The sequence below is a fragment of the Lygodium microphyllum genome, chromosome 30 (genome assembly GCF_053477565.2).
Source record: "Lygodium microphyllum isolate KBCC chromosome 30, Lygodium_microphyllum_v1.1.10, whole genome shotgun sequence".
Taxonomy (NCBI): domain Eukaryota; kingdom Viridiplantae; phylum Streptophyta; class Polypodiopsida; order Schizaeales; family Lygodiaceae; genus Lygodium; species Lygodium microphyllum.
In genome coordinates this window covers 59617995-59644608 of record NC_141164.1, presented here as the reverse complement: position 1 = coordinate 59644608, position 26614 = coordinate 59617995, and the positions used below count along the sequence as shown (strand labels likewise).

The window sequence follows — 26614 nt, the reverse complement described above, 5'->3', positions numbered from 1 at the left end:
TTTACCTTGCTCCATGTTTCTTTGTCATAGAAATACCACTTTGAGGTCTATTAAGTTTTAACAAAGGATACAACGGTGTGATTCACTACTCCACTATAATAGGGACTATAATAGGGATGCTCTTTTTTTTACTTGACAATGGTTTAGCACAACTTATTTCAGCACAATAGTTCATGTAGTTTCCCTTTCTCTACTTGCTATTGTCTTGGTTCTATGAAAAAAGCTTATAAACAAGATCCTGAGTAGAACCAAGCTTATAAAGAAGATCCTAGCACACAACTGAAACAAGCTTGAGATGTGCACACTAGAGCTGAAACAACTCATTTGAGTTGCGTTTCAGAATGCTCATAGGAGCCTCGAATTACTTCCACATTGGTATCTAATTAGGTGTAACAACAGTTTCCAATAACCAGTTCATTCTAGGATCCTCATAATGGGGATTAAATCAGTGTCTCCCTTTGCATAATTGGTGAGATCCGGATCTGTGTTGCATGGACCATATCGAGATATCCTAACAGCGCTTCTTATGTCCCCTCGACATGTCTAGTACAGCTTGATTGTACACACCTCTTGATGGAATTGCTAAAGAGCTCACTCTTGCAATTTCAATATACAGTTTACTTCCAAGAACAATCAATCTTCAACACATATTTCCTAGTTATCAATTCTTTCAAATAGGAATTGTTCTACATTTTCTAACATGAAGGTGAAGGTTTCTTGACAAAATTGGTTTGCTTCTGGACAAGTGAATACTCTCACTTAAAGCTGCTGCAGGAAAATCCCTTTCCAAAAATTGTATTCCTAATGCATCCAAACTAGGCAAACTTTGAATGGATCTTATTGAACCCCTGACCATCTTGCCCAGTCTACAAATTGCATCCCTCCATATGTGTTATTGGCAAACCTGATACAAACAGTGAATGCCATGGCAACAAGGGGTAACCTTTTAGCCACGGGAGACCCCTCCACAACCCTTTCTAATCCATTGACAATTTGGTATCTAGTGTTTGATGACACAGCAAGAAATACCCCTGTAAAGACAAGAAACAAAAAAGCTCAATTTTCAATCCTCAAAATAGATGTTTTCACCTACATTAAAACTGCCCATCTAGCTAGCATGTTAAGGGACTTCTTTCCTACAACACAAAACTAAGTGAACTAAAGAGGTCTGAACAAGTTTCAAGTGCTCGACAAAAGCACTACAAATCTTAAATATTGGACAAAAAACTACCAGATAAATCATTACCTCACATTTGCCTCCCTCCTCTCAAATGAAAAGAGGAAACATACAATATCTGCCCACAGTCCCACATTACCTTTCAGAAAGCCAGATTTTCACTAAGTACTGGCCTTATGCTTAATGTCAAACACACAGCCGAATAGGCTGGGCATCTTATTCTAAATGTTCCAAGAAATGTTCGTATCTACAAGGACAAGATGGGTTCAGTCCTCTCATAGCGATGTCTTCACCACACAGCCCATGGCCATACACATTATTGTGTGCCTCTTTCCAAATCTCTAAATTTTCCATAGATAAAGATTATAGAAGAGGATCGATTAGCAGGAGAAGATAGGAGGGACTACCATCACCATACAGTGCACAAGCTGATGAAATCACAGAGTATCTTACACTCAGATACAAGCAGTGCACTATGTTTTCTTTTGAGGACCCCATACAATTGCCTGTCATATTCCTCATCTATAACAGCGTGGCCAGTCAAGTGGACATACACACCTCACTTGGGAGTGGGAGTGGCGAGTGTCAAGTGGCAAGTGTACATGATAGGATCATTCATGGTCAGAAGTCACTATTCCCACAGACACTTGAGGTTTTATACCTCTTTGGCTAGAATTTCAGAACATTTATAGAAAGTCCCACCACTCTTCTTCATAAGGTTCACAAATGTGCTCACCCATAATCTAGCATTCCCACCTTCCCCAACAAAGCTTTCTGGGCCAATGCCTGGTTATAAGGTGACAAGTAATCCCTCAATACAGGAATCGTATCAAAGGTTTCTCTAATAAAGAGAATAGAATAGTAGAAATGCTTTATCAAACAGAATGTTGCTACTGCACACACCTAGCAAAACCCATTTCCCTGTGTCTAGTAGTCTGCTCAATCAAAGTATTAGGTCACTAAATTTCCTCATCTATAACAGCATGGCCAGTCAAGTGGACATACACACCTCACTTGGGAGTGGGAGTGGGAGTGGCAAGTGTCAAGTGGCGAGTGGACATGATAGAATCATTCATGTTCAGAAGTCACTATACCCACAGACACTTGAGGTTTTAAACCTCTTTGGCTAGAATTTCAGAACATTTATAGAAAGTCCCACCACTCTTCTTCGTAAGGTTCACAAATGTGCACACCCATAATCTAGCATTCCCACCTTCCCCAACAAAGCTTTCTGGGCCAATCCCCGGTTATAAGGTGAGAAGTGATCCCTCAATACAGCAATCATATCAAAGGTTTCTCTAATAAAGAGAATAGAATAGTAGAAGTGCTTTATCAAACAGAATGTTGCTACTGCAGAAACACCTAGCAAAACCCATTTCCCTATGTCTAGTAGTCTGCTCAATCAAAGTATTAGGTCAACTAAATTTCAGCTTAACAAGCAGCAAAATTTACATTTTCATGAGACATTTTGACTAGAACCTCCAATGTCCATGTTGTGTGTATCATCACAAAGCATATCAGAACATTGAGTTAAACACATACCCCAAAGAGCTGCACTTTTCACCAAAGGCGGTACAGGCACATCTTTTTTCTCAGACTTCTTCAGTTTCCTGAACAGCACAATTATGTACAAAAAGCCCAATCACAATTACTTAGAGAGCATCCAACACAACAGGACAAAAACAAGAGCAATCCCAGCAAGCAACACATTCATGCACTCCACACCATGCCTACCGCTTCAGCAGCATGATGGAGTTGGCAATTCCCTGACCAATTATACCACAGCTGAAGCCCACCGCTCCATATTGAAGACCCTGTCATCTCCCAGAAATGCTGAGTAAATACCACGGTAAAGACATTAAAATGCATTACAGACTGAAGTCTACCATCCCAAATTTTCACCTTATTCCAAAATGAAAGCTGCACCTGTGTACCACACTCTCATGTGCGAACAGTTCAAACTGTTGCACTTCAGGACTTTACTTGCAGCACTAGGAGTAACATGCATGATAAGCATCTGAGAATAAAAATGCAAAGCACCTTTTGTTGACTTGCACTTGACCTGTGTATGATCTACCTACCACAACATCATAAAAGGCAATTTTTGCTTTTACACTTGCCGTACAACTTGCCACAAGTAACAAACAGATTCGACACATTCAAACAACCAACTGCTTCTAATTATAAGTGCGCTTTTTGGGGGCATGCTCCTTTTTTTCTTTTTCTTTTTTAATCTTACTTCTTGTTGTTTGGTTGAGAGTGGGGGAGGTCAGGGGGAGCGCGCTGGGCTGGTTAGAAACTTATTTGCAAGCAAACGACAATCTTCTTCCTCAAGCACAAATGGAATCCACATGGCTGCAAGTAAACTTATTGCTGCAACCTAAACGGAAATTTACTCCCCGCCATCACGTCGCAAAGCTGCCCCCATTGTGAAGCGCCAATCCTCACCCCCCCCCCCCCCCCCGCCCTGTGGCTGCCTACCCACCCTGCACCCGCCGCCTACCTTGCAGCCGCCTGCCCTGCACCCCCCCAATGCCCAAGCGCTTGCGCCCCACCACCCTGGGCCCGCCTGCCTGTTCCCTTACCAACCCCCCACCCGTTATCCCCCCCCCCCCGGCACTGCCCCTGCCTCGAGGCCCGGCCAAGCGGTCACACCACCGATTTGAAAACAGCAATCCCCCCCCCCCCCCCGGGTCTAGGTGCTCCCTCCCCCTGTAACAACTCCCCCCTCAGTAGCACAGCAACATGATAGATAGGTTCCCAGCAGGGATGCGCAATGGAAACCTCTGGTCAAACGTTGGCGCATTCTGCAAGTGCCCCCAAGTCAAACACCTTGCACATCATCCTCTCTGAGGAACAGCTCTTAGTCATCCGTGCCACAGAGTTGGAGTTGAAAGAAATAGCGATCTTTGGTCAGGTCATTGGACACTCCCCATCGAGGGCCCAATTGCGGGATTGGCTCCACTCCACGCTGCGCATTGGCACAGCGCAGATCGTGGAGGCAATCCTCATGGGCTGAGGGATCTTCATGGTTCGACTCACCTTTGCAGACGCAACTCGTGAGTTAGTGGAGAACTCGCCCTATGCCTCCACGAAGGGGGTCATTTACATTGTTCCCTGGTATAGCGGCTTCACAGTGGAGGCATTTGTGCTCCACAACAGATTTCTAAGACATCCAGTCACCTTACTTTTCCCCGAACTGGCGGTAGAGTACCGCTAGTTAGTGGAGGACTTTGGATGGCTCTTCGGCACAGTTCTTCCTACCTCCTTCACGGATGCAATGACAGCTGCAGGAGTCCCAAAGGTACGAGTGGCAGTGAAAGACACAAAGAGTATACCCAAGTTCCTAGAGACTGAGGCAAGATGTCACTCCTTCAGGCAGCAAGTCATCGTGACTAGGCAACCAGGGCAATGTCTGAAGCTGCCGCGACTTTGGGCATCATGCAACAGATTGCACACGTTTCGGAGCCAAGGCAACTCCGCTGAAAAACCTGTAGGTGGACACTAACGGCTTCACACGGGTCTAGAGACGACAAAGAGGGAGACGGCAAGGGGGGCCACGGCCAGCTCTTGAGACACAACCTCGTCAGCAGGGATCAAGAGGGCGAGCGACGCCCCCCCCCCGCACAAAGCACTCCATAGCGCCCCTTGCCCGCCCCACCCGACAGGACCACAATCCCCCACATCCACCACCCGTGCCACAGACTACTTCACCTGAGATCCCACAGCCCCCACACCCAACCCCCCCTCCCATGGATCCCCCACTAACCCTGGCCCATAGCCCCCCCATTCCAGGGCCACTAACCCTCTCCCACACTTGCCACACGCCTCTAACCACCCCACCATCCCTTGATCCTCTTCCCCCCCACCACCTCCCCTGCCAAGCACCCCCCCTGATCCGCATCTGGTACAGGTGATTCCCCCCCAAACCCACCTCCCCCCCCTCCCACAGGAGGTGATGAGCCACACATGCCTACATCCTCCTCGCACCAGCAATCATGCCCCCCCCACATAACCACCAGCTCATCTGCCCCTGCCGCCCGTCACACTTTCCCGAGACAGGCGCAACTGCTACCACAGGAGTTCTTCCGCAGTGGCCCGTGATCTTACCTGAGAGTTGCAGAGTGCGGAGAGTTCCCACTACCTCTAGAGGTGGGGATCTTCATGGTGCGTAAGTCAAAGAGAGGCAAGGTCCATCTACTAGCACCACCGGACGGACCAAACTACACCTGTTTCCTTCAGTCCTCTCACTCAGGGGATTGGACGATGACACATATAGAGGAGGAGGTGAAGAGTCAGGTGGCGGATCACATCTCCTAGTGGATGGAAGATGAAGGACTAGCACTATTTGCACAACAGTGGCTAGATTGCATAATGGACATTAACTGCTCGGCTGGTGCCGAGATCCCGCACTTGAGCATTATCTTTTGTGCCCCTCCGCAGTGGAGAGCTCCGATGGACGTGATCGAGTGGCCCCTGGTACAAGCTGCCCATTTCTACTAATGTACAGAGTCACAACTCTCAACATGGTTGATGGATGCATTGGTAATACCACCTGGAGCATCTATCACCCCCATGGTCCACCCAAGGGCCACCATGGGGGACTGGAGTTCGCCGTCCAGGCCTGCGGCAAAGCATACTTGTATGCCCCATAGTTCTTCATCCTCATCAACAGCTTCTCCACATTGAACAGATGCATGTTCGGTCAGTCACAGGTTTCCCCATGAGCCTGCACCTAGCATCCTCGAATATGAATAGTCTCCACCACAGTGGGACACGTGGTTCCAAGAAGTTGATTGTTCGGCAGGAGTTGCAACCGGCCCTTGCGGGACGGATAGACATCTTGCTTCTGCAGGAGCACAAGCTTACCCCTGCCCAGACCCATCGGGTAGGGAAGGTTCTCCCAAGCAAGTCATACACCTACTAGAAATACACCATCGGTGCCCACGGCATGAGTGGAGACGTATGCACCTCTATTGGCCCGAGCCTTACCCCCTGCATATGAGATCATGGGGCGATTGTGGCAAGGATCTATGGGTCAGGTTGGATATTGGGGACTCGTGCATCGAAGTCCTCAATATCTATGCTCCCACTAAGGTCACGGCACGCAGCAAGTTCTGGGTGGAGATTGCAGCAGGACTCCCAGAGGTGGACTCTTGGATTGTTGGAGGAAACTTCAATAACCTGGAGGCCTTAGAGGACCAGCAGGGTAGAGGCGGAAACTACCAAGGCATGGCTGGGGAGGAGCAAGAGGCATGGAAGGTCTTTCTACTAGCAGTAGGAGCTCGCGATGCTTAGAGAGACCTAGCGTTCCACAGGAGGGAAAGGTTGTTGGACTTCTCATGGGGATACAGGCGGCTAGGAGGAGTCCCGCTAGAGTGGTTGGATAGGTTCTATGTGGGAGTGGAGCGATGCTCTCGCAGAGGTCAAATAGGGCAATTGGTTGGTGCCACTCTGTCCGATCACTGCCCAATTCTCCTGACACTTGATCCCCCAACATCTTTCCTAGATACACGATCCTGTCCGATCCCTGACTCGATCTACAGGAGAGAGAAGGTGAAGAGGTAGATTGAGCAGATTTGGATAAGGGAGTGGAGCAAAAGGGACGAGATCGCAGAGGAGGTTGCAGAGATCCTAGCTGCGTCGAGCAATATCTGCCAGGAGGTAGCCACACAGGCCAGGCAGCAGTGCTGGGAGGAGGAGAGAGCACTCCGGCCGGACCTAGCAACTACGTAGAGATTGCTAGAGGAGACACCAAGGGATCCCATCCTCCACGCACAAGAGGTGCGCACACGAGCAGCCATCGCCGGCCTAGAGGGCAGGCGCTCGGAGTTCTCATTCCGCACCTCAGTAACCTTCTGGGCGCAAAAAGGGGACACGATGTGCAAGGAGTTCTTTCAGGCACACCAGCCCCGCACCTGAGGAGAGCAGATATGCAGCCTTCAAGATCAATATGAAAGGATTCACTCTAGCCCAGACGAGGTGATGGAGATTGCCACACCGACTATTACAAACGCCTTTTCCAGCAGGAGACAGCCTCAGCTAGAGGACAGCGTTGCAGATAGTAGGTCTGGGATCACATCTCGTCCCTCATCACAAAGAAGATGGGGCGCTCCCTCCTAGCACCCTTAACAGAGAAGGAACTAGAGGAGGCTTTCCACACACAAGACGGGCAGAAATGCCCGGGAGAGGATGGTCTCTCTAAGGCCTCTTCACTACATACTGGGAGGTGGTGAAGGACCCCTTATTGATGGCCTTCTAGGAGATTTTCACCTTAGGGCAAATGCCAGGGAGTCTTTCGGCAGGCATTATTAGTCTTCTCCCCAAAGGGGGAGACTAGTTGGAGCTTTCCCAGTGGAGACCGATCACCTTATTGTCAATGGCCTATAAGGCACTGGCAAAGATGATCGGTAGGTGACTACGCCCCGTACTTCCAAGCATCATTCATGACACACAGGCAGGCTTTGTCCAGGATAGGAGCATCCTAGACAATGTATTCACCTTCTTTGAGGCGACAAAGTGGGCTTAGCATAGTGGGCAGAGACTGGTCACACTACTATTGGATTTCGAGAAAACTTATGACAAGGTGGACTGGGATTTCCTAGAGGGCACCATGGTGAGGTTGGGTTTCCCCCAGGCTTGGATTCAAAAGGTCTCCGCACTTTACAGATCAGCCACCAGCAAGGTTCTCATAGGCGAGGGGCGAGGGGAGGAATTTCGGCTGGAGAGATCGGTCCGGCAAGGCTACCCCCTCGCCCCGTACCTGTTCCTACTCCTTGCAGAGGTGATATCTCACTTCTTCAGGTCATGTGTGAGCGGACTACGCGGCCTCCGACTTCCAGTGAGAGGAGACTGGTTGCTAGACTCAGAGTATGCAGATGATACAACACTCTACATAGAGGACGATGAGTTGATGCTAGAGAGAGTGAGACTGGCTCTTGAGGTGTTCCGTTCTACAACGGGTGTGAAAATCAACTGGTGAAATTCGGTTGGTTTCCTCACAGACCCAAACTCTAGCATGGAGTGGGGCATCCACCTGGGATTTAGATGGGTGGAGCAAAGGACAGACCGTCCGTTACCTAGGATTCTAGGTGGGACTCGACATCACTCCCACCCAACAATTTCTTCCAGTCCTCGATTCTATTCGAAGGAAGCTGATCTTCTGGAGTACGGCTCGCCTCTCACTAGCAAGCTAAGCCCCGGTGGTTAACCAAGTCCTCCTAGCGACGGCCTAGTACATCGCCTCGTGTTGGTGTTTCTCCTCATCCTGCATAGTGCAACTTTGCCGCCTAATGCGGAATTACCTTTGGTCCAGGTCAGACGGTTCTAAGGATTCTAGGGCTAAGGTGAGCGACCATCATACGACATTGGTCAGAGGGAGGGCTTGGAATCATAGACCCAAAGTATCAAAGTATGGCCCTCTTGGGCAAGCTAGTTGTTCGCAGCCTCACACCAAGAGAGCAGACCTGAAAGGTCCTATTACAGGAGAGTCTTCAAAATTATAGACCGAGACTTGGAGGTGAGTGGAGGCCGTCCCTAAGATAAATCTTCATGTCAGCCCAGATCACCCCCCCCCCCCAAATCACCTTCTCTATGCAGCTTGCTTTGCGTGTAGCAGGCCCTCCGTAAGGCCCGAATCCAGAGCCCCCCAGGCTACCAGGAGAAGATAGACCATCGGCCAGTGATCTAAAACCCCTAGGTCAGAGATCGGGAAGGGGCACAAATTGGCAAGCGCCCCCACATTTAGTGGGCTGGTTGGACCCAGCTCGTACCATCGGGACATGGCAGGAGGTGTACAGGATGATAGACAAGGAGGTGTTGCAGCAAGTATCAGGCTGCCAGAGAGGAGTGGAGTTGAGGAGAAGGAAGATAGACGCAGCAATACCTCAGGAGTGGCTTGCTCCCCCGATACAAGAGCCGATAGAGCCCGGGGAGGTATGGGCCGCTAGATTTTCACTAATAGGCATCCCCCTACAGGTGACAGGTAGAGTGGGCGGCGCTCCACCTTGGACTTTCTTCACCGTACAAGAGGGGGGGCGTCTGGCTCTTAATAGAGGGCAACAGGATGAGGAGATAGCTATCTTTTCATGGAGGAGGATCCGGGTGATTGGCCTGCAAGGGAAGACATGGCGACTAGACCCTTTTGTTTTCTGGACGGAGCTCAAGTAGTGGCGCCTCTAGATCTGGGAGGGCAAACCGCTTGATGAGCTGGAGTGGGATCCGAGGGAGTGGCTATGGCCGGCCACTGCGGTCGCCAAGAAGCCACCGAGATTCTTGGAGTACACTGCCAAGATTGGCAAGCACGTACTAATGCAGGAGAATATGGATTGGGCGCCGTCACATAGCAGGCACTAGGCGGAGCACAGCATCACGGAGCCTTTCCGACCAAACCTTCTGACACCCCCTATGGGATAGCTGGAGGTCGAGGAGTATATTGTATTTCTTATGGCTGGTGGCACATGGAGACTTGGCAATGGGAAGTTGGCTTACCCAAATGCAAGAGGGAGGTTGTAAGCACTGCACACTGCAGCCTCTGAAAACCCCAAAGCACTGCCTTTGGTCGTGTGAGGTGGCGCAGCTCATGTGGAGAGGACCATGCCGTATCCTTCGCCGTATAGCACCCAGCCTTGGATGTATCTCATGGGGAGCTTTCTGCTTGCACGCAATCAGCCAAGGCTGTCATCTTTTATATGAGGCCAGGATGCAGGACACGATATTCATTATCGAGGTAGGGTCGTGAGCTGTGGTCGGTTTGGAGGCTCTACCCATCTGCCAAGTACTGGAGCCCACAGCAGACCGCTCTGAGGTATGGGAGATCATAGGGAGTCTTACTGGGTGGCACATCTAGGAAGTGCAGTGTCAAGAGGCTTTTGACGGAGAGAGACTTTCAGTGCAGGCGACCTTAGCAAAGCTCTAGACCTCCATCATCCACTCTCTCCGCAGCCAATGGGATCAGGTGTAGGGCAAATCCAAGGCTCGTCAGGAGCTTCGATGTCATTTCATGCACACTTCGGGCAGCCACGACCTATTTTTCGTGATACATGCAAGCAGCCTCAGATGGCGATACACCCCTCCTCCATGACTTCTTGCCCCCATCCCCCCCAGACCGCCTTGAGAGGCTTGTATACATGATGTATTTGTGACTTTCATCAACTCCAACTAGTCTGTCGAGCATGAGCACTCCTTTGTAGTCAGTTTTGTTGAGTAATATAATCAGCCACATTTTACTTGAAAAAAAAAACTAAAATTTACTATACTTTTTAAAATGATAAACAAAATGTCTGAAGTTTCCTAACAAGGCAAGAGTTCAAAGTCAACAACTGTGGTATAGCATTTCCCAATTATCAGTCTATTCTTGACAAAAGATGGTCTATTTCATGCAGTACAAAAATTCAAGTGAAATTAGAATTGAAAATCAAAATTGGGTGGTTACTATGATCCGGGTGAATATCCTATATAGATCATCACCTGACAACATCAAGTTAGAAGGACATGTCAAAGCATCAAAAAGCATCGCAAAAAGGAAACAATAGTCAGTTATAATTAATCCTTTATTATAGCACTTATAAATGTCTCAGAGATTTTTAAAAAATTGTTGACTAATCTATGGTATTAACACTTATAACCACAATATCAAAAAGAATTTCTACAATGAAAAACCTTGTAAAAGTATGACGCCACCCTCTGCTGAATTGAGAACCGCCTGCCTGGAGTTGCAGCCTCAAAGACACTGTCAACAAAACAGGCTGTCAGCAAAAAAGTAGAATCAAAATCTGCAGACAGAGAAACATCCCCATAACCAGGTTACAGATAAAGTTATTGAAAAGATACCAAGAGAACCAAGTGCAGTCAGAAAAATTATAAAGCAGCTTGAGATTCAAATGTAAAAAATTTCAAACTCTTACAATAAATAGATTGAACACTAGAATAAGAAAAATACATTGACTCAATGATCCCAAAAAACCCTTTTCTTAATGTGACCAAAACTGACCCAGAGCAGGACAAGATAAGCTAATGTTGAGCATAGTAAGAAGCACTCCAAATATAATGGCATGCACACATCTATTATTAGAACCTCTTGCTGACCCCAATGTAGATAGAGTAAGGCAAGAGCAAGATTGCCTTTGTTATTAGGCAGAAATAGAATAGCTTTCCATGTAAATGTGTTGTAGCTTGTCAGGCAAATGCGTTGAAGCTGAACATGCCCACACAGAATACATGAGAATGAAAGGAAAACAGATTGTATTGATTTCTCTAAAGAGGCTAGAGTGGCCTATGAGGCTCAACAAATACAATCCCATGATTTTAGTCTAGGCAACCAAAAAGCAAAATTACTTGAATAAGGGCAGAAACTGATAAAAGCATGCTAGACTATTCTCAATCTACAGTCGTGATATCCCGCAGCAAGGTTCACATCCTTACATCTCATAAGAGAGTACAAACAACGGTGAGAAGGGGAAACAAGACTTGTGTGGAGAAACTAGCTCAAGTGGAGAGTGTGACGTCTAAGGATGGCCCTCATAGTCACTAAAGCATGGCAAACATAATCTTTACTATATCATGAGTGGGGCAATTTCAGAAGCACACGAGGATGGCATGAGCCCATCCATGGTAGCAACCTCTATCCCACCTCCTAGGATGTGGAAAGCAAGCCCTGCTTGAAACCAGTCAATCCTTTCAGGAATTGGAGGTAATGACCTGATTTTAAACTAATTACAGCAAGCACAAAATTCACATAAAGTGAAATACAAACGTCACCAATCAATCTTGGACACTAGACTCCCAATTGGCCCCAAACTGGTGCCTCTTGCAGTATTTCTTTAGCTTCTATTAATATTGGATGAAGTACACAATAGCTCTTGCTGTTAAAACTGACCACCAAAGCCTTCAATCTGATTCGCCCCTTGATATAATAGGGGATTGGCCTTTAATTGACCCTTGGCTGGTCAACTCTAATCCAAATCAAGGTAGTCAAGTATAATCCATCCAATTTGTGGACTTCGTACGGTACCAAATGTACACAAAAAAATGTTGGATAAAATCTGGTGTTTCGTATGGTCTTTAAAAAATACATTGAAATTTAAGAGATAGTCTAGTAAATATTACTTGTTTTAACATGAGAGTCTTAGTTCTAACCTTTAAACATCACAAATGCACATGAGACTCAAGTTTCAAGTTTCAACAATACTTCATGAACATAACAAGTAGTTGAGACAAAATGTATACTCCAATACTCCAATTTCATTTATAAGACTAAAGACATGTATAATAGGTCAAAAAAGAGACTTGAGCAAGTTACAAGTGACAAGTACCATATGCCAAACTCAAGTACAAAAAAGCAAGAGATACAAATGTCAAGACTCAAAAAGCATCTAGATAGAAGAGGCTACCAAGGCTACTACTCAGATGAGTCCTCAAACCCGTCACTCAAATGACTCATGGTCATCACTAAATGAGTCTAGTGCATGTGGAACAAAATCCCCATCACTAAGAAGATTGCCCTACTCATCATACTCTAGCTCTCGAGTAGGAGTATCCTCTAAAACACAAGTAATTGGAGTAAAAGAGCTTCCAAAGCCACGCCTCACATAGGTTTTGACCGCTACTTGTGTACTACTACCAATTGCAACGCCTTGAGGAGTGGCTCGCCTTCCCCTACGAGAACGTGATACTCGATGGTCAATCTCCTCCAGCTCCATGTAGAGCTCTTTGAAGATGGTGTTCTACTCTCTCTCTCTCTCTCTCTCTCTCTCTCTCTCTCTCTCTCTCTCTCTCTTCAAACTTTTAAGTGTAGCCCTTGTTAACTTGAACTCATCTATATTCACCAAAATCGAAGTTGAGATATATAAATAATAAGATGACTTTATCTTCTTGAATTTAGAATAAGTATGGACTCAAGTTCAAAATTACCTACCGTGCCATCGGCATCTCATGCATGTCCCTAAGCATATGCAAGTTACAGCGACAATAGATAAGTTGTTCTAACTATCTCGTGCTAAGTTTGTTTCAAATCTTGGTGTGAATAAGAGAATAAGCTGACCTATTTCTCTCACACAAACCAAATGCATAATCCTATTCAAGTTAACAAAATGACTTCAACTTATTAAAAATAAAAATTAATAAAAAAAGTTAAAACCTTTACTAGAAACATAACATAAGATCTAAATTTTAATTACTTGAGTCAACATTCTTAAAGCCACCTTCCACACGTTGGATAGTTGATATCCAAAAGACTCCTACCAAAATAGTGGCTTGACTTACAAGGCCGTTTTCCAACATACGATACTAGCTCCTAAAAGAATGGACCATGCACATCCTCATGTAACAATTTGAAAGACAAGCATCCCTATCCGAGGCTAGCTTCTCGTCCATGAAGAGGAAAGGGCTCTTGTGAGCGAGACACGAGAGAGCTGCTAGGCCATGGATAGGCCTCTTTATCCATTTTTACCTATTTTCAACGAGATACAGGATATCATCCCGTCGCAGGAATATCATCCAAAAAATCAACAGTGGGTCCTAGGCATAAAATTAGTGAGATTCATGTTGCATATAAAAAATATTGAATTTGTATTTTTTTAAATCTAATTTTCAATTACTACCGTGGAACCGTCACGTCAAGAACGGTGAAAGCCCAAATCTCCTCCACGGCCCCTCTCATTAAATGAGTGAGGAGACCTATAGTGGCACCCTCCATATCCGTCATGCAAAAAAGCCTATACAACAATGTGATCACAATCACCACAGCTTGTACCTCCATCCAAAATTATTCTTTTAGGCATTCAATGGCTTTGCCTTTCTCAGTGTTGTCTACAAGCTCCTCATCCATCAATACTTTAAATTCCTCAAACACCATACACTTTTCAACGTATTTTGCACATCATAGAGTCACTCAAGGAGCAACTATGCGACAGCAAAGAGAGTTTTTTATGGCTTTTTTAATTCAACATCACTATACATACAAAAAATAGTAAGCACTTTTATATTTTTTGTGATAAAATTGACAATTGTATTTGCATTTGTCACAATTTTTTTCACCCACTCAAAGTTGCTTATGTCCTCCATGAGAAGGTCAAGGTGATATGTGACACAAGGTCACATTATAGAGGGAAATTCCTTCTCAAGCAATCGTCCCATCCTCTGACAATTTGCAACATCGTCGGTGACGACTTTGACAACATTGCATGGTCCCACCCAGACACACATAGAATATAGTATGGCTTAGAAGTGGGTAATCGAGTAATAGAGGTGGAGATATTCTAGAATCAAAATTCAAGAAGCATAAAGTTTAAACTTTAAAGCATAAATGATAAAAACATAAAGCACAAAAAATAATATTCAAGACGCATAAAACATAAAAGATAATTTATAAAACATAAAATATTCAAGAATGTAAACTCACCTCTATAATGGCTTGTTGGATGTGTTTGTAGATGAATTGGCCAATCGTCCTATTCTCCCAATGATCTCATCGACCACCACTTAAGGGATCTTCAAGCATGGACCACATTCTCCACCTATCTTGGACAAGTGGATGAGAAGCCATGTCACACTACTTGTTTGGACCTTGCCGCAATACTGGCAATTCCAACAATAAACTTGGTGCAATTCGTAGCTTTCTCAAGGTGTGAGGTATGAAGAGAAGAGGCTTCATGAAGGGCTTTTTTAGACATGGTGAAGAGATGAAGGTGGAGATAGAGGTGGTAAGAGAGGTCAAGGTGTAGATAGAGAAGGTGGTATGGAGTAACTTATAAGTCTAGCCTCTTGACTCTTAAGATTAAAGAGAGAAAGAGAAAAAGGAAGAGAAGGATGGAACTCGAAAGTTGGAAGCAAGAGAAAGAGGTGGAAAGAGAGGAAGAGAAAGAGAAGGTGGTAACTTGATAGAAAGGAAGAGAAAGAGAAAGGAAGAGGAAGAAGAAGAAAAAAGAGGAAGAGGTGGAGATTACTCGTGAGCTTGAGTCTTGAGCAAGAGATGGAGGCTTGAGGCTTGAGTGGAGAAGGCTTTAAAGTTGAGAGTGGAGATTGAGATGGAAGAGGGTTGTTTATAAACAGTCCCAATCCCACAAGAAAGGACTACATGCATTCTCAAAAGGCCCAAAAATATTTAAAAAGGGGCATAAAAACGGGTTTTTAAAAGTGTCATAAAACGGTCGAAAATCGGTTAAACTTTGACCCTAGAAAACTGCACGCAACGGTGACCTAGGTAAGCACAACCTATATCGGGAACGAATCCAATAGATACAATCGGACTAGACAGAACGGCCGGCATGGTTTCAACCAAAGATGGAATGCAACCCTGCCCCAAATTCAACTTGGGATGGCTGGGTTCTTGAAATCTCTAGTAATTCCTCAAATTCCAGCTGCTGATTTTAAGTACTAAGCCTTCAATTTCTTGATACGAGACTCGAGGTGGCTACTAAACCCTAATTCCTACTGCAAATTAGGATTTACAGCAGCAAACTCTTGAATTCAATACCTCCAATGGCTGTAATGGCTGAGATCTACTAAGGAATTTTTAAAAACGATTGGAAAATGAGAGAGAAATCTTTGATTTCTATCGTGAGAAAGTGCTCAAATTTGCTACTTCCCTACTGGAAATGGCTGAGTGACTCCAACCCACCATCAAGAAGAGCCCCACATACAGATGCTTGCCCCTATGGGCTCCAAAAATTGTTGTTACTTGCATATAGACAATCTACAAGGGCTATCACCTACCTCCAATGGCCTCTTAATCAACTTACAGTAGCTCTTTGCCAATCTCCAATGGCTAGCCTCATCACCAATGGCTAGAAAATTGCAGTAGCAACTCTCTTCTTCTTCCCCAACCTCCACAATGCTGGAATGAGGCTCCACAAGCCTCTAATAACTTTTCCCTCACTTGCATGGGCAAGTTTTGCCAAGTAGCAGCCTTGTGAATGAACTTTTAACCATTTAAATTAATTTTCATTATTAACCATTCTAAAAATTGATTTAGCCCTTTATTCCTACCCAAAAAAATAGCAATGCCCATCCACAATTAAATAAGCTAGGCTATTTTGACTCCCAAGCAATCTTGAGTATTAATTAGCCCTTGAACTAGCATTAATTAACTAATTAATACCTAGTTCCTAATGTTACCAATGACATTTAATGGCTAATTAAATACCCTAGGCCCAAACTAACACCAACCTCCACTGATACCATGCGAGAGTGTACAGTGAAAAGAAAAGAAAAAGCAAACACACAAAGAAGGAGACCAAATGAACACGAGAGAATGAACTAATTGATTGCACTAGCTATAAGATACAAGGCTGTAACAATCAGCCCCAACACATAGCACTAAGCATCAATATGGGTGTCAGACGATAGCAAGGGGATGAAAGAGAATGAGGCACAGTGACTAAATGAACACAGGTATGCAATGAATGAATGAAAGGGAAAGCCACCTACAAACCAAGGTCACAATTGGCCATGAGCAGAATGCTATGGCTAGGGGTCGAACAAGAATCTAGCTTGAATACCATGTAGGTGGATATAGTGGTCCATGCTATGGTTCTAGAGATGGCTCATCACCTGGAGCTCATCTTTTTGCTATGGAGCATGTAATTGGCAGTATAACACATCCTCCTAGAAAGCTTGACTAGTTTTTGGATTCAGGAGCTACAAACCATACGACATATCAATGACTAGGCCCATGAAGTGGGTGCCCAAGACAACCTGCAATGCCCCAAAAAAATGAAGTAATCTACCCACTATCTAAAGTGCCTAAAGTACATAGAATAATAGCTAGAGACAATGTAAGAGCTACTAATGTCCTTGCCTAACTCAAACTGAGGCTTGCAGCAAGAGATGACACTACAAGACACATATTTGCTAACAAATACATATCAGTACACTTTATGTTGTATGCTCTCAAGCTTCTTCTTCAAGCTTTGTGTGTATTCTTGCAACCCTTAATCCAACATGGAGAACATGAATCTCACCGAAAGGATTAGTTTGACACAAAGATGGCCTTTTATAAAAGACTTTCTTCTCTAACTTTTTAGGATGGCATTATCATCACACCAAGTTACACAAACAAGCATACATAAATGCATTGATTTGGCCCAACCAACAACAAATGGTGCATAGGATGATGTACAAAGAACACTCACATATTTCTTCAAGGCTCCTCCAACACCAACATAGGTTTACCATCAAAATTAGTGCCACCTATTCAAGGATTATTCGAGATGATCATGGACAAAGCGCCACAAGCATATCAAGATAGATGGGCCTGCCCCTAATCCCAAATGATATCCACAAAAGTATCTAAAACATGGACCATTTGTAGTCATCATATTGGTCTAACAAGTCACTTTGGCCTTTAGTAACTTGCCCTCACACCCATAGAAGATGCTATGGTTCTAACGCCCATTGCACTCCTTTCATACTTGATGTTAAATATAAGAGTACTACCTATTTGCCACCTAAAACACCATTGATATTAGACACACAAAGCAAAAAATCTCCAAATGCAGGTTTATGGTTAAATCCAGTTTGTCCACTTAAGCGAACAAGAATTTTATCTATAAAGAGAACACCAAGAAAATATGCTAACCTTGTTTAAGTCATGCATTTTATTGATGGTAAGAAAACTTGCAATTCCTGCTGATTTTTCAAGATATAAAAGTGTACAATTTTCTTTTCACTAAAAAACTATATTGAGTATTGATTACAGATTGTTTTATAGTTCAGCTGTGATTCACTCAGGTCAGCATATTGTATGTGGTCTCATGTATTATTGTTATTGTATCTTCACATTTGCTGTCCATCATGTTATACTTCATATGTGTTGAACAACCTGCCTTTCTTTCCTACCTTTCACCTAGCTCGTGACTATTTCTTGCTCTAGTGTCTAGTATTTATCACAAAATATCTGAAACAAGCTACCATGCCCTTTGTAATTTTTATATGCTTCCTATTCCCCTTATGCAACAAAATATTAGCATGCATCCACATGCAGTAAGACAAAACAAAGAATATACCTGCTGGGTAAAGCCTGGATTGACCGTGATAAATGCGCCATCATGCCTGTTGAGGGTGCTGCTCTCCGGAACTGCACAAATGGGGCTAGCATTCCAACCAGAGCAGCATCTACAACAACACCAACAATAAGATCAGCCATGTAAAGCTCAAATTCATCCCAAAAGTCATCACCCCTCTTTTTCACTTCAGCAAATGTTGCACACCCTGAATCAATTGCAATCTGCATAAAGAAGTGCAAGCAAAGGTTAGCAATTACATGTTTTGGCAAAACCAAATTAATATATTTACTTATGATAGATGCTGGACCTCAAAAGCATAGGCATAGCTTCTTCTTGTAGTAAGAAAGACAATTGATGCACAAATCCAGAATGTGCTAAGGTCATGTCTGCAAGAACATCACCTCTGTCAGTAGTTTAAATAGAAAACCTCGGTCTGCCAGCATGCGATTGCGTAGCATACCACTTGCACGAATAGCTGCTCCCAGGGGCCATCTGGAAGCCTGGAAGTGATTGTCAGTATCTCATAACCAAGACTCATAACTGCCTATCTTATCAGCTGTCTGTTACTTCTCCACAGTGACTCTTTCTTATTGAAAAAAAACCATAAAGAATCAAGCATGCACCTGCCTATCTTATCAGCTGTCTGTTACTTCTCCACAGTGACTCTTTCTTATTGGAAAAAAAACCATAAAGAATCAAGCATGCACCTGAAGGTCCATGAATCGATCAAGCACAAGACTTCGTATGCCAACAGTTTTAGCTGCCTCTGCCATGTCCATGGGGAGCGTAATGTTGCGTGCTTTGATTTGCCGGCTCACTTCTTCTGCATTCAAGAGGGAACCAAACTCTCTTTCCTCATTGTCATCATCATCATCATCACCATCATTGCTGCCTCCATTGCCATCTCCATCATCACCACCACCACCACCCCCCCCTCTACCAGCCCCAATTGTACCGTTGCCCTCTCCACCATCCCCCCCTGCCTCAGTGAGGCAATGCAATTTGAAATTGTCATCGGGCTCCGTTTTCAACGATGACACGGGCTGAGCTGATGCGGATTCCTCAGTCGCAGGCTCACCCGGAGCAATGCCAGACGAGCTTTTTGGATACTCGGGCCCATTCAAGGATGCAACACATGCTACATGGAGGGAGACAGACCGAGACTTGAGAGCTCCCTTGTCTGACCTTCTTTTAAGCGTAAAGCTCCCAAATTCAGCCCCTTTGCCATACCGAACAGATCGACATTCCAAAGGGAACCTGTGTTTATGAGCGTCGCCATCAAACAACTGGGAAGTGCAAGTCTCACTGCAACTGTTGGAGAAGCCATAGCTAAAAGTCGACTGAGTCGGATCACTTACTAGAGAAGAGTAGGAAGCGAGAGAAGCCATGCTCAGGCTAAGGAATCTCTCACTCCCTCTCTCTCTCTCTCTTTTTTTTTCGTAAACCCTCTCTCTCTCTCTGTCTCTCTCTCTCTCTCTCTCTCTCTCTCTCTCTCTCTGTACCTTCCTCTTCTGCTGTTCAGGAATCAGAATGTTCAAAAACTCCGTTTTGGGTAAAAGTTCTCGCATTCCCTCTCGGACATTTACATCATCGTTTTAGGCTAAATTTGAATGAAACGTGAAAAAAAACGTAAATTAGAAAGGATCTCCCTTTGAAAAATTTACTTGGTAAACCCTAATTATTGCGCTCTCGGGAAAACCTTTCTATTCCGCCTCTTTTAATGCGTGATCGAGAGAATATACTCTCATCAAAGAATGAGTTTGGATTCTTGAAAACCCAAAACCCTTCTTAGGGCGTGCCACGCCTAAGACGAAAGACTAAAGCAAGTAATAGTGAGAGTGACAACACCAAGGCCCCTTGCACATTGATGCCATGAGAATCATTTCAAAGCTACACCCACTTGGAGAAACAGCCTCGTCCAACGAAGGCTGTGAGTTTGATTCTGAGTCAAATATCAGCTCTGATAGTAATCTACAAATCCCATTGCTTCCTAATACTTGACGTACCAAAAGGGACCTCTTAGTCCCACCTGCGATGCAAGAGATTAAAGGAAGAGAGGAAAAAGAATATGAAAGACTTTGATGTCGAGAAGCAGAAGAAACCACACAATCTCCCAAAACACTTCACCAAATTTTAAAAATGAGTTCAAATAGTAATATTGACATGGGCTAAGCAACTAGTGACCCAATAGAAGGCACAATCAAAGTCAAGGAAGTTGACTTGGCCACAAAGGGCAAGAAACCCAAACCTATATTCATCACAAATGACCTCACTGAAGAAGAAAAGGCAAACCTAATCAGTCTCTTAAGAGAGTTTAGGAACATATTCACTTGGTCATTGGAAGAGCTAAGAGGAATAAACCCTAGCATCGTTACACATAAAAATTTTGTGGTACTAGATGCAATGCTAGTCAAACAACGACCATATGCCATGATAAAGCACATGGATTGGGTATCATCAATCGTGACAGTGCTAAAGAAAAATGAAAAATTTCAAGTGTGTGTGAATTACAAGAAAGTAAACACAACAACAAAGAGGGACAACTATCCATTTCCATATATTGACCACATGTTAGAGAGAGTGACAAAAAATGAAGCTTATAACTTCTTTGACTTATTGTCAGGCTATAATTAGATGTAAGTCTATCCAAATGATAGGCATAAAATGACATTCACTATTGAATGAGACGATCCATTTCCATATATTGACCACATGTTAGAGAGAGTCACAAAAAATGAAGCTTATAACTTCTTTGACTTATTGTCAGGCTATAATTAGATGTAAGTCTATCCAAATGATAGGGATAAAATGACATTCACTATTGAATGAGACGTATTTGCGTATATAGTAATGATGTTTGGACTAACAAATGTCCTTACCACTTTCCAAAAACTAATGTGCATGGTATTTAAAGGCATGCTCCATAAATGGTTGAAAGTGTTCGTAGATGATCTCTGTGTTCATACCAACTGGACTAAGCATCTCAAAAAACTTCGAGTGGTCTTCAAACATTGTATAGTACAGTCTCTCCTTGAACCCCTTAACATGCTAGTTTTAGGTAAAACATGGATGCATCTTAGGCCACATGGTTTTAAAGAATGGCATTGCTACTAACTTTTCCAAAGTCTGAGTCATTACCGATCCACCACCACTGACAAACTACAAGGAAGTTCAATGCTTCCTTGGCTACACATGATATTATTTGCAAATTGTATTGAACTCTGCACTCATTGAGTGGCCACTTTACAAATTGTTAATCATATTCGAGTGGACCGAGGAATGCCAAGGTACTTACAAAGAACTAAAAGGGCTCTAACTACGTACCAATCCTACAAGCCTTAGATTGGAGCATAACTATCTATGTGCACATTGGCACTTCAAAATTTTCTATGGGAGCAGTTTTATGCCAACTTGGAGAATATAATTTGGATTATTAAGTGAGTTTCACTAACCACCAACTCGGGGATACGGAAATGAATTATTCCACCACTAAGAGGAAAGGATTAGCTATGGTGTGTGTTGTAAAAAAATTTCAACACTATTTACTAGCAACTCCTTTTATTTTCTTTGTGGACCATCAAGCGCTCTTGTACCTTGCAAACAAACCTCGGACTACTGGGTGCATAGCTAGATGGTTATTACTTCTTCTTGAATTTGACTTCTCAGTGGTTGTGCGAAAGGAAAAATATCATTACATGGCTAATTATCTTTCTCACATCCCTAACAGGGAGTTGGCTAAAGAGGGCATTGTGAACAATCTATCAAACGCACATATGTTTGGGATTTTGAAAGATGAAGAGCTTTTTAAGGCCGATGTCACTCCTTACTGGGTTGATAACATTGTTGAGGTATTAGAAAAAGGAATACTAGATAGATCGATAGAAAAAGCTATACTTCATTGCCTCATGATCAAAGCATGGCTATAGTAGTCGATCACAAAACAATTGTATCACTTTGGCTAGGATGGGTTACTAAGATACTATATTTGCAAACATGAGATGTATGAAGTTTTAATAGAGGCACATGAAGGAATTGCGAAACGCCATTTTGATGGAGATTCCACTACTTGGAAAAAACTTGCAATCCCAATTGTGATGGCCTATCTTATTTCATGGCATTGGGGGAAGGGCAAGAAGTGAGCTTTTCAAGCGAGCTTTTTTGGGTAACCTCCATTTCTTGTTCCACATGTTCTACTTATTCCTCCTATTCTTTTGTGCACATAGCAAGCACCACTACCGTCGCCGCCACTACCACCACCACCACCTCTACCGCCACCTCCACTGCCGCTGTCATTACCACCTCCACCGCTTTCACCACTACCGTCCCCTCCCATGTTTCTCCCCCCATTAAGCTCTCTCTCTCTCTCTCTCTCTCTCTCTCTCTCTCTCTCTCTCTCTCTCTCTCTCTCTCTCTCTCTCTCTCTCTCTCTCTCTCTCTCTCTCTCTCTCTCTCTCTCTCTCTCAGCAACTTCTCGCTTCTCCCTCTCTTACACTCACCTTCTCTCTCGCTTGCTCTCGCTCTCCTTGTGTCGAGGGGGGAGATAGAGAGAAGTTGCTAATTTAGAGTGTGTATGAGAGAGAGGGGGAGAGAGAGAGGTTGCTATTTGAGAGAGAGAGAGAGAGAGAGAGAGAGAGAGAGAGTGTGTGTGTGTGTGTGTGTGTGTGTAATATAGTTGCTATATTTGAGAGAGAGAGAGAGAGAGAGAGAGAGAGAGAGAGATTACCTCATTGTTACTCAACCCACTGTGCACACATACATTCACATGCATGCATGTTTCTACACTCCACCCTTCCCTAGATATTTTGCACATGCTCTATTTACACATCTTGTAGTATTGTAATTGAGCAAATGCCTATACAGAATCTCCTTCACTTGCACATTCCTCTCTCTTTCTCCTTTCTCCTCTTCCCTCTCATCCTCGTTTTATTGCGCTTGTAAATAAAAAGAATCTTATAATTCTGAAAGTACATATTTATCATGCACATCAAATATCAATCAAGTTCCATTGTTGGGGGGTGGAATTGGTGATCCCCAACAAAGTCTAGGATTGAACCACGGAGGCACGCTAGCTCGGTCAAGTAGGGAAGCATGTACTCGAGAAGGATTGTGTCCATGGGGTTTCTCTCAAATGGGGGTGGGCATATAAAGGTGTTGGGTGGGTTCATCTGCATCTTCTCCATGCTATCATCCACAAATAGTGTTGTTGTTGGGTTGAAGTGCAGCCAATCAATGTCGTCAAAACATTTCATGAAAAGGGGGCTTGTGTAACTTTTTCTAGCAGAAGTTGTTGTGGGAGTTGCTCTGCACTTTCCTTGTCCATATTGGAATACAAAGGTTAGTGCTCGCTTTGATGACTTCACACATTCACTTCTAACCAATTGGAGCATCTCACTTAAGTTGTCTTCCTTCATGGAGCTCCAGATGGCAATGTCAAACAATGTAGATATTTCCTTCAAAAACCTGGTGAGCCCCGATCGCAAAATCGCCCAATACTTGCCCACTTCTAGGAGCTTCATTGGTAACGATCCCTTTTGCTTTGGCCGCCTATGTAGATGCACCCCATTCACATCGAACATGATTAATTTTCGAGTTGTGGGAGGTAGTTGTACATGCACGTGTGGAAGGTTGAGCACCCATGTATTGGTATGACGAAAAAAAACACTACATTCCAATTAGATATTGTTAAAGTTTACGTAAAAATGTTACCTTTGCTCTTAGATATCTTCCATCTTTGGTAAAGCAATATAGACATGCAATTACTCTATTGGAATTTAGCACTACCAATGCAAAGTCACCACATCCTGCATTGCAATCTAAAATGGTGTCCCCTTCTTTTGTGTACGTTTGCAAGAATGAGCTTCAAAAATCCCTACTACATTGCATGCCACCTACTGTATTTGGTAATCATATAGCGTATTAGAAATCTACTAAATGTTTACAAAACATATCAACAATAGTTTAACAACATTGGATCTCGTATTGACCTCTCATTGGGGATCATGATATATCTCTCACCCGCTCATTCACTATAATATCATTTTTTGTAAACTCTGGAGGGATGATTCCATTGTAAGCGATATTTGAACGCATGTACGCTAGAATATATAGCATATGTACCTGCATTTAAAGATTGAAATACTAATTTTACTAATTATACTCACTAAATGGAACCAACAAATGTGATACAAGCATGAGCATATCATGACTTTAAAACTCTCACCTCTCTACCTCTAATGACACATACAAGTGTCTTGCAATGAATAACTTGTGCCATGCATAAGGCCCAACACTTTTGCCCTGACTCCATCCGTTTGTGTCCATCCTCCATAACCTGCTCGATAAGCTCTACCATGGAGTATGTTGTGGCAAGGAATAGTAACATCCCTGCGTCCTTGAGAACACGATCAGCTGGATACATGGCATCGATTGACTTTGCCTCAGTATGGGAGTTCCATGACAGAATTCCATCCCCCAATCCATGCACATCACTATCTTCAGGGAGACAAACCACCATGATATTGCATGCTGTGTTGTGGTTTCTTCGTCAACCTCAACCATCTTGTTTTGGTTGACCTCCTCCAATGCCTCTACCAATCGAGAGAATGCCTCACTTGGCTGATCATTTTGCAATGCATGTCCGATCTCAAATGGGTCGCAGAGAACAATATGCCACTCCACCTTCTCCATCATACCGGCATGGGAGACAACGACTTGCAAGGGGTCTTCTATAGGGCTTTCAATGTTGTGGACCTCTACACATTGACTCCTTGATTAGTAACATATTCTTCTTATTGAATGTTAACGATAGGTAATATTATTCTTTCATGTTTGTTTACCTACATGTGTGGTTGGAACATCTTGCACCATTGTAGCTTCGTGGGAGACGATGTCTTGCAAGTGGAATTCCACGTGACTTTCAATATGGCCCTCTATATGATAAATTCATAATTAGCAATATATTTTTCGTTCAAAATGTTATTGTAGATAGTATTATTGAGACACGTTAGTTCAGCGTATTTGTGGCTGGCACATCCTCTAGCATTATAGATTGAAAGTAAAAAATTGTATCCCCCTCTACAAAAATACAGACCATTCTTATTGTCATTGTATTGTTGGAAAAAAACAACGAGTCATGCTTGTTTATCGGTAGCTACCACATCCCTTAGCATGGCTAGTCCATGCTCTTGCATTATTTCCTTCCCTACACAAGGACACACATCACTATTAACATCATATAATGATAGAATATTTTAAAGCTATGACATCATCCAATCATGACATGTGTGGAATTCACGAGCATTGTTTCTTTACCTCTCTGCACACACACCATGTCCAATGTGACCTCAAATCTAAGACACTCAATTCTTTTACCCTGTGCATGTTAAAAAATATTGTTGATGTTACTTTGGTGATGAACAAGAATTACGTGCCTTCACATCATGAGTTTTGTACAAAAGCAAGCTTACCATCTTGGTGCTCTATAATACATGTGTCAATTCCATGTGATGCCTCATTGCTTCTCGTCACTGTCGTGCATCTCTCTATAGCGTGTGTGTAAGGTAATACTCTTCACCGCAAGATCCGGAAGAACTTGTTGTATCCTTCTATCCATGCCAATGCCACGAACCTCCTCAATGATGGCTTCCATTGTGATCTGCTCTTCAGTGGTATCAACAAAGGGGCCTACATGGTTTGGTGGTTACAATTCATATTCAAGGAAATATTTTTACTAGAGGGACATGAGAGATGTCTTGGCTATAGTACTTCAAAACATCAAACCTTTTAGGTGTGGAGAAACCAATTTAATTAGTGATGAGGACCCGATCTTTACTTGGCCTCTCTTCAATGATATTGGATGTGCGCTTGCTCTTGTGTTTTCTTTTTATAGTAACCGCACTACTAGTATCAGCTTCCTGTGAACCCATCATAGTCTCTTCATTAGGAGACAACAAAGTGCAGTATACTCTTAAGAATGCAACTCATTTCACTTACCATGCCTCTGAATCCTTATGTTTATTGTGTTTGTTTTTTCCTTGAGTATTTTTGGTACAAACTTTTCTCGTTGGAGGGGTATTAACCTTTTGGATAGTTGAGGAAAATAGAACATCTTCGATATACCTCCTCATCCCACTATTGCTCTATCTGGTAATCTCATGCATGCAATGATCCTCATGCATGTTTGCCCAGTCCTCACACTCTCCTAGCAGAGTTTGTATAGCCCTCCTCTCCATCTGCCCGTACATGAACCTGACTTGCAAAGTCACCATTATAAATCTTGAATGGATTAGCAAGATAGCACTACAAACATGCTACTAAAGAAGGATATTGTGAACTACATGTACAGAATATGCTGCCAACTTCATTGACTTATGTGACTCTATATCTTCATCTGGCTTGAAATCATGGAAGACAGTGCAAAACATTTGCTCTCTAT

At 43.6% G+C, this 26614-nt stretch overlaps 1 protein-coding gene across 2 annotated transcripts; it reads right to left on the bottom strand.

Annotated features, from left to right (window-relative positions):
- Positions 1 to 94: 94 nt before the first annotated feature.
- On the bottom strand, positions 95 to 19775 carry LOC148009893 (protein RETICULATA-RELATED 1, chloroplastic-like). Of its 2 annotated transcripts, none has more exons than XM_087672440.1 (7): positions 18488 to 18579; positions 18385 to 18401; positions 18181 to 18289; positions 10838 to 10907; positions 2912 to 2991; positions 2720 to 2787; positions 95 to 1031 (listed from the first exon to the last, which is right to left on the bottom strand). In XM_087672440.1, the coding sequence occupies exons 1-7, from the start codon at positions 18562 to 18564 to the stop codon at positions 838 to 840; spliced, it is 615 nt and encodes a 204-aa protein (XP_087528566.1). In that variant the 5' UTR covers positions 18565 to 18579; the 3' UTR covers positions 95 to 837. The 2 variants fall into 2 exon arrangements, with proteins under 2 accessions (XP_087528566.1, XP_087528564.1); XM_087672438.1 differs by lacking the exon at positions 18488 to 18579 and adding exons at positions 18582 to 18680; positions 18888 to 19775 and having other exon boundaries at positions 104 to 1031; positions 18181 to 18401.
- Positions 19776 to 26614: the final 6839 nt, after the last annotated feature.

Bases quoted from the DNA above. Each gene is read 5' to 3' on its own strand.
- LOC148009893 (XM_087672438.1), bottom strand. From the start codon at position 19,748: ATGCGAGAACTTTTACCCAAAACGGAGTTTTTGAACATTCTGATTCCT. The intron at 18,681-18,887 runs GTGCATGCTTGA...AATCACTTCCAG, and splicing joins ATCGATTCATGGACCTTCAG to GCTTCCAGATGGCCCCTGGG. The intron at 1,032-2,719 runs GTATGTGTTTAA...TTGTCTTTACAG, and splicing joins GAAAAGTGCAGCTCTTTGGG to GGGTATTTCTTGCTGTGTCA.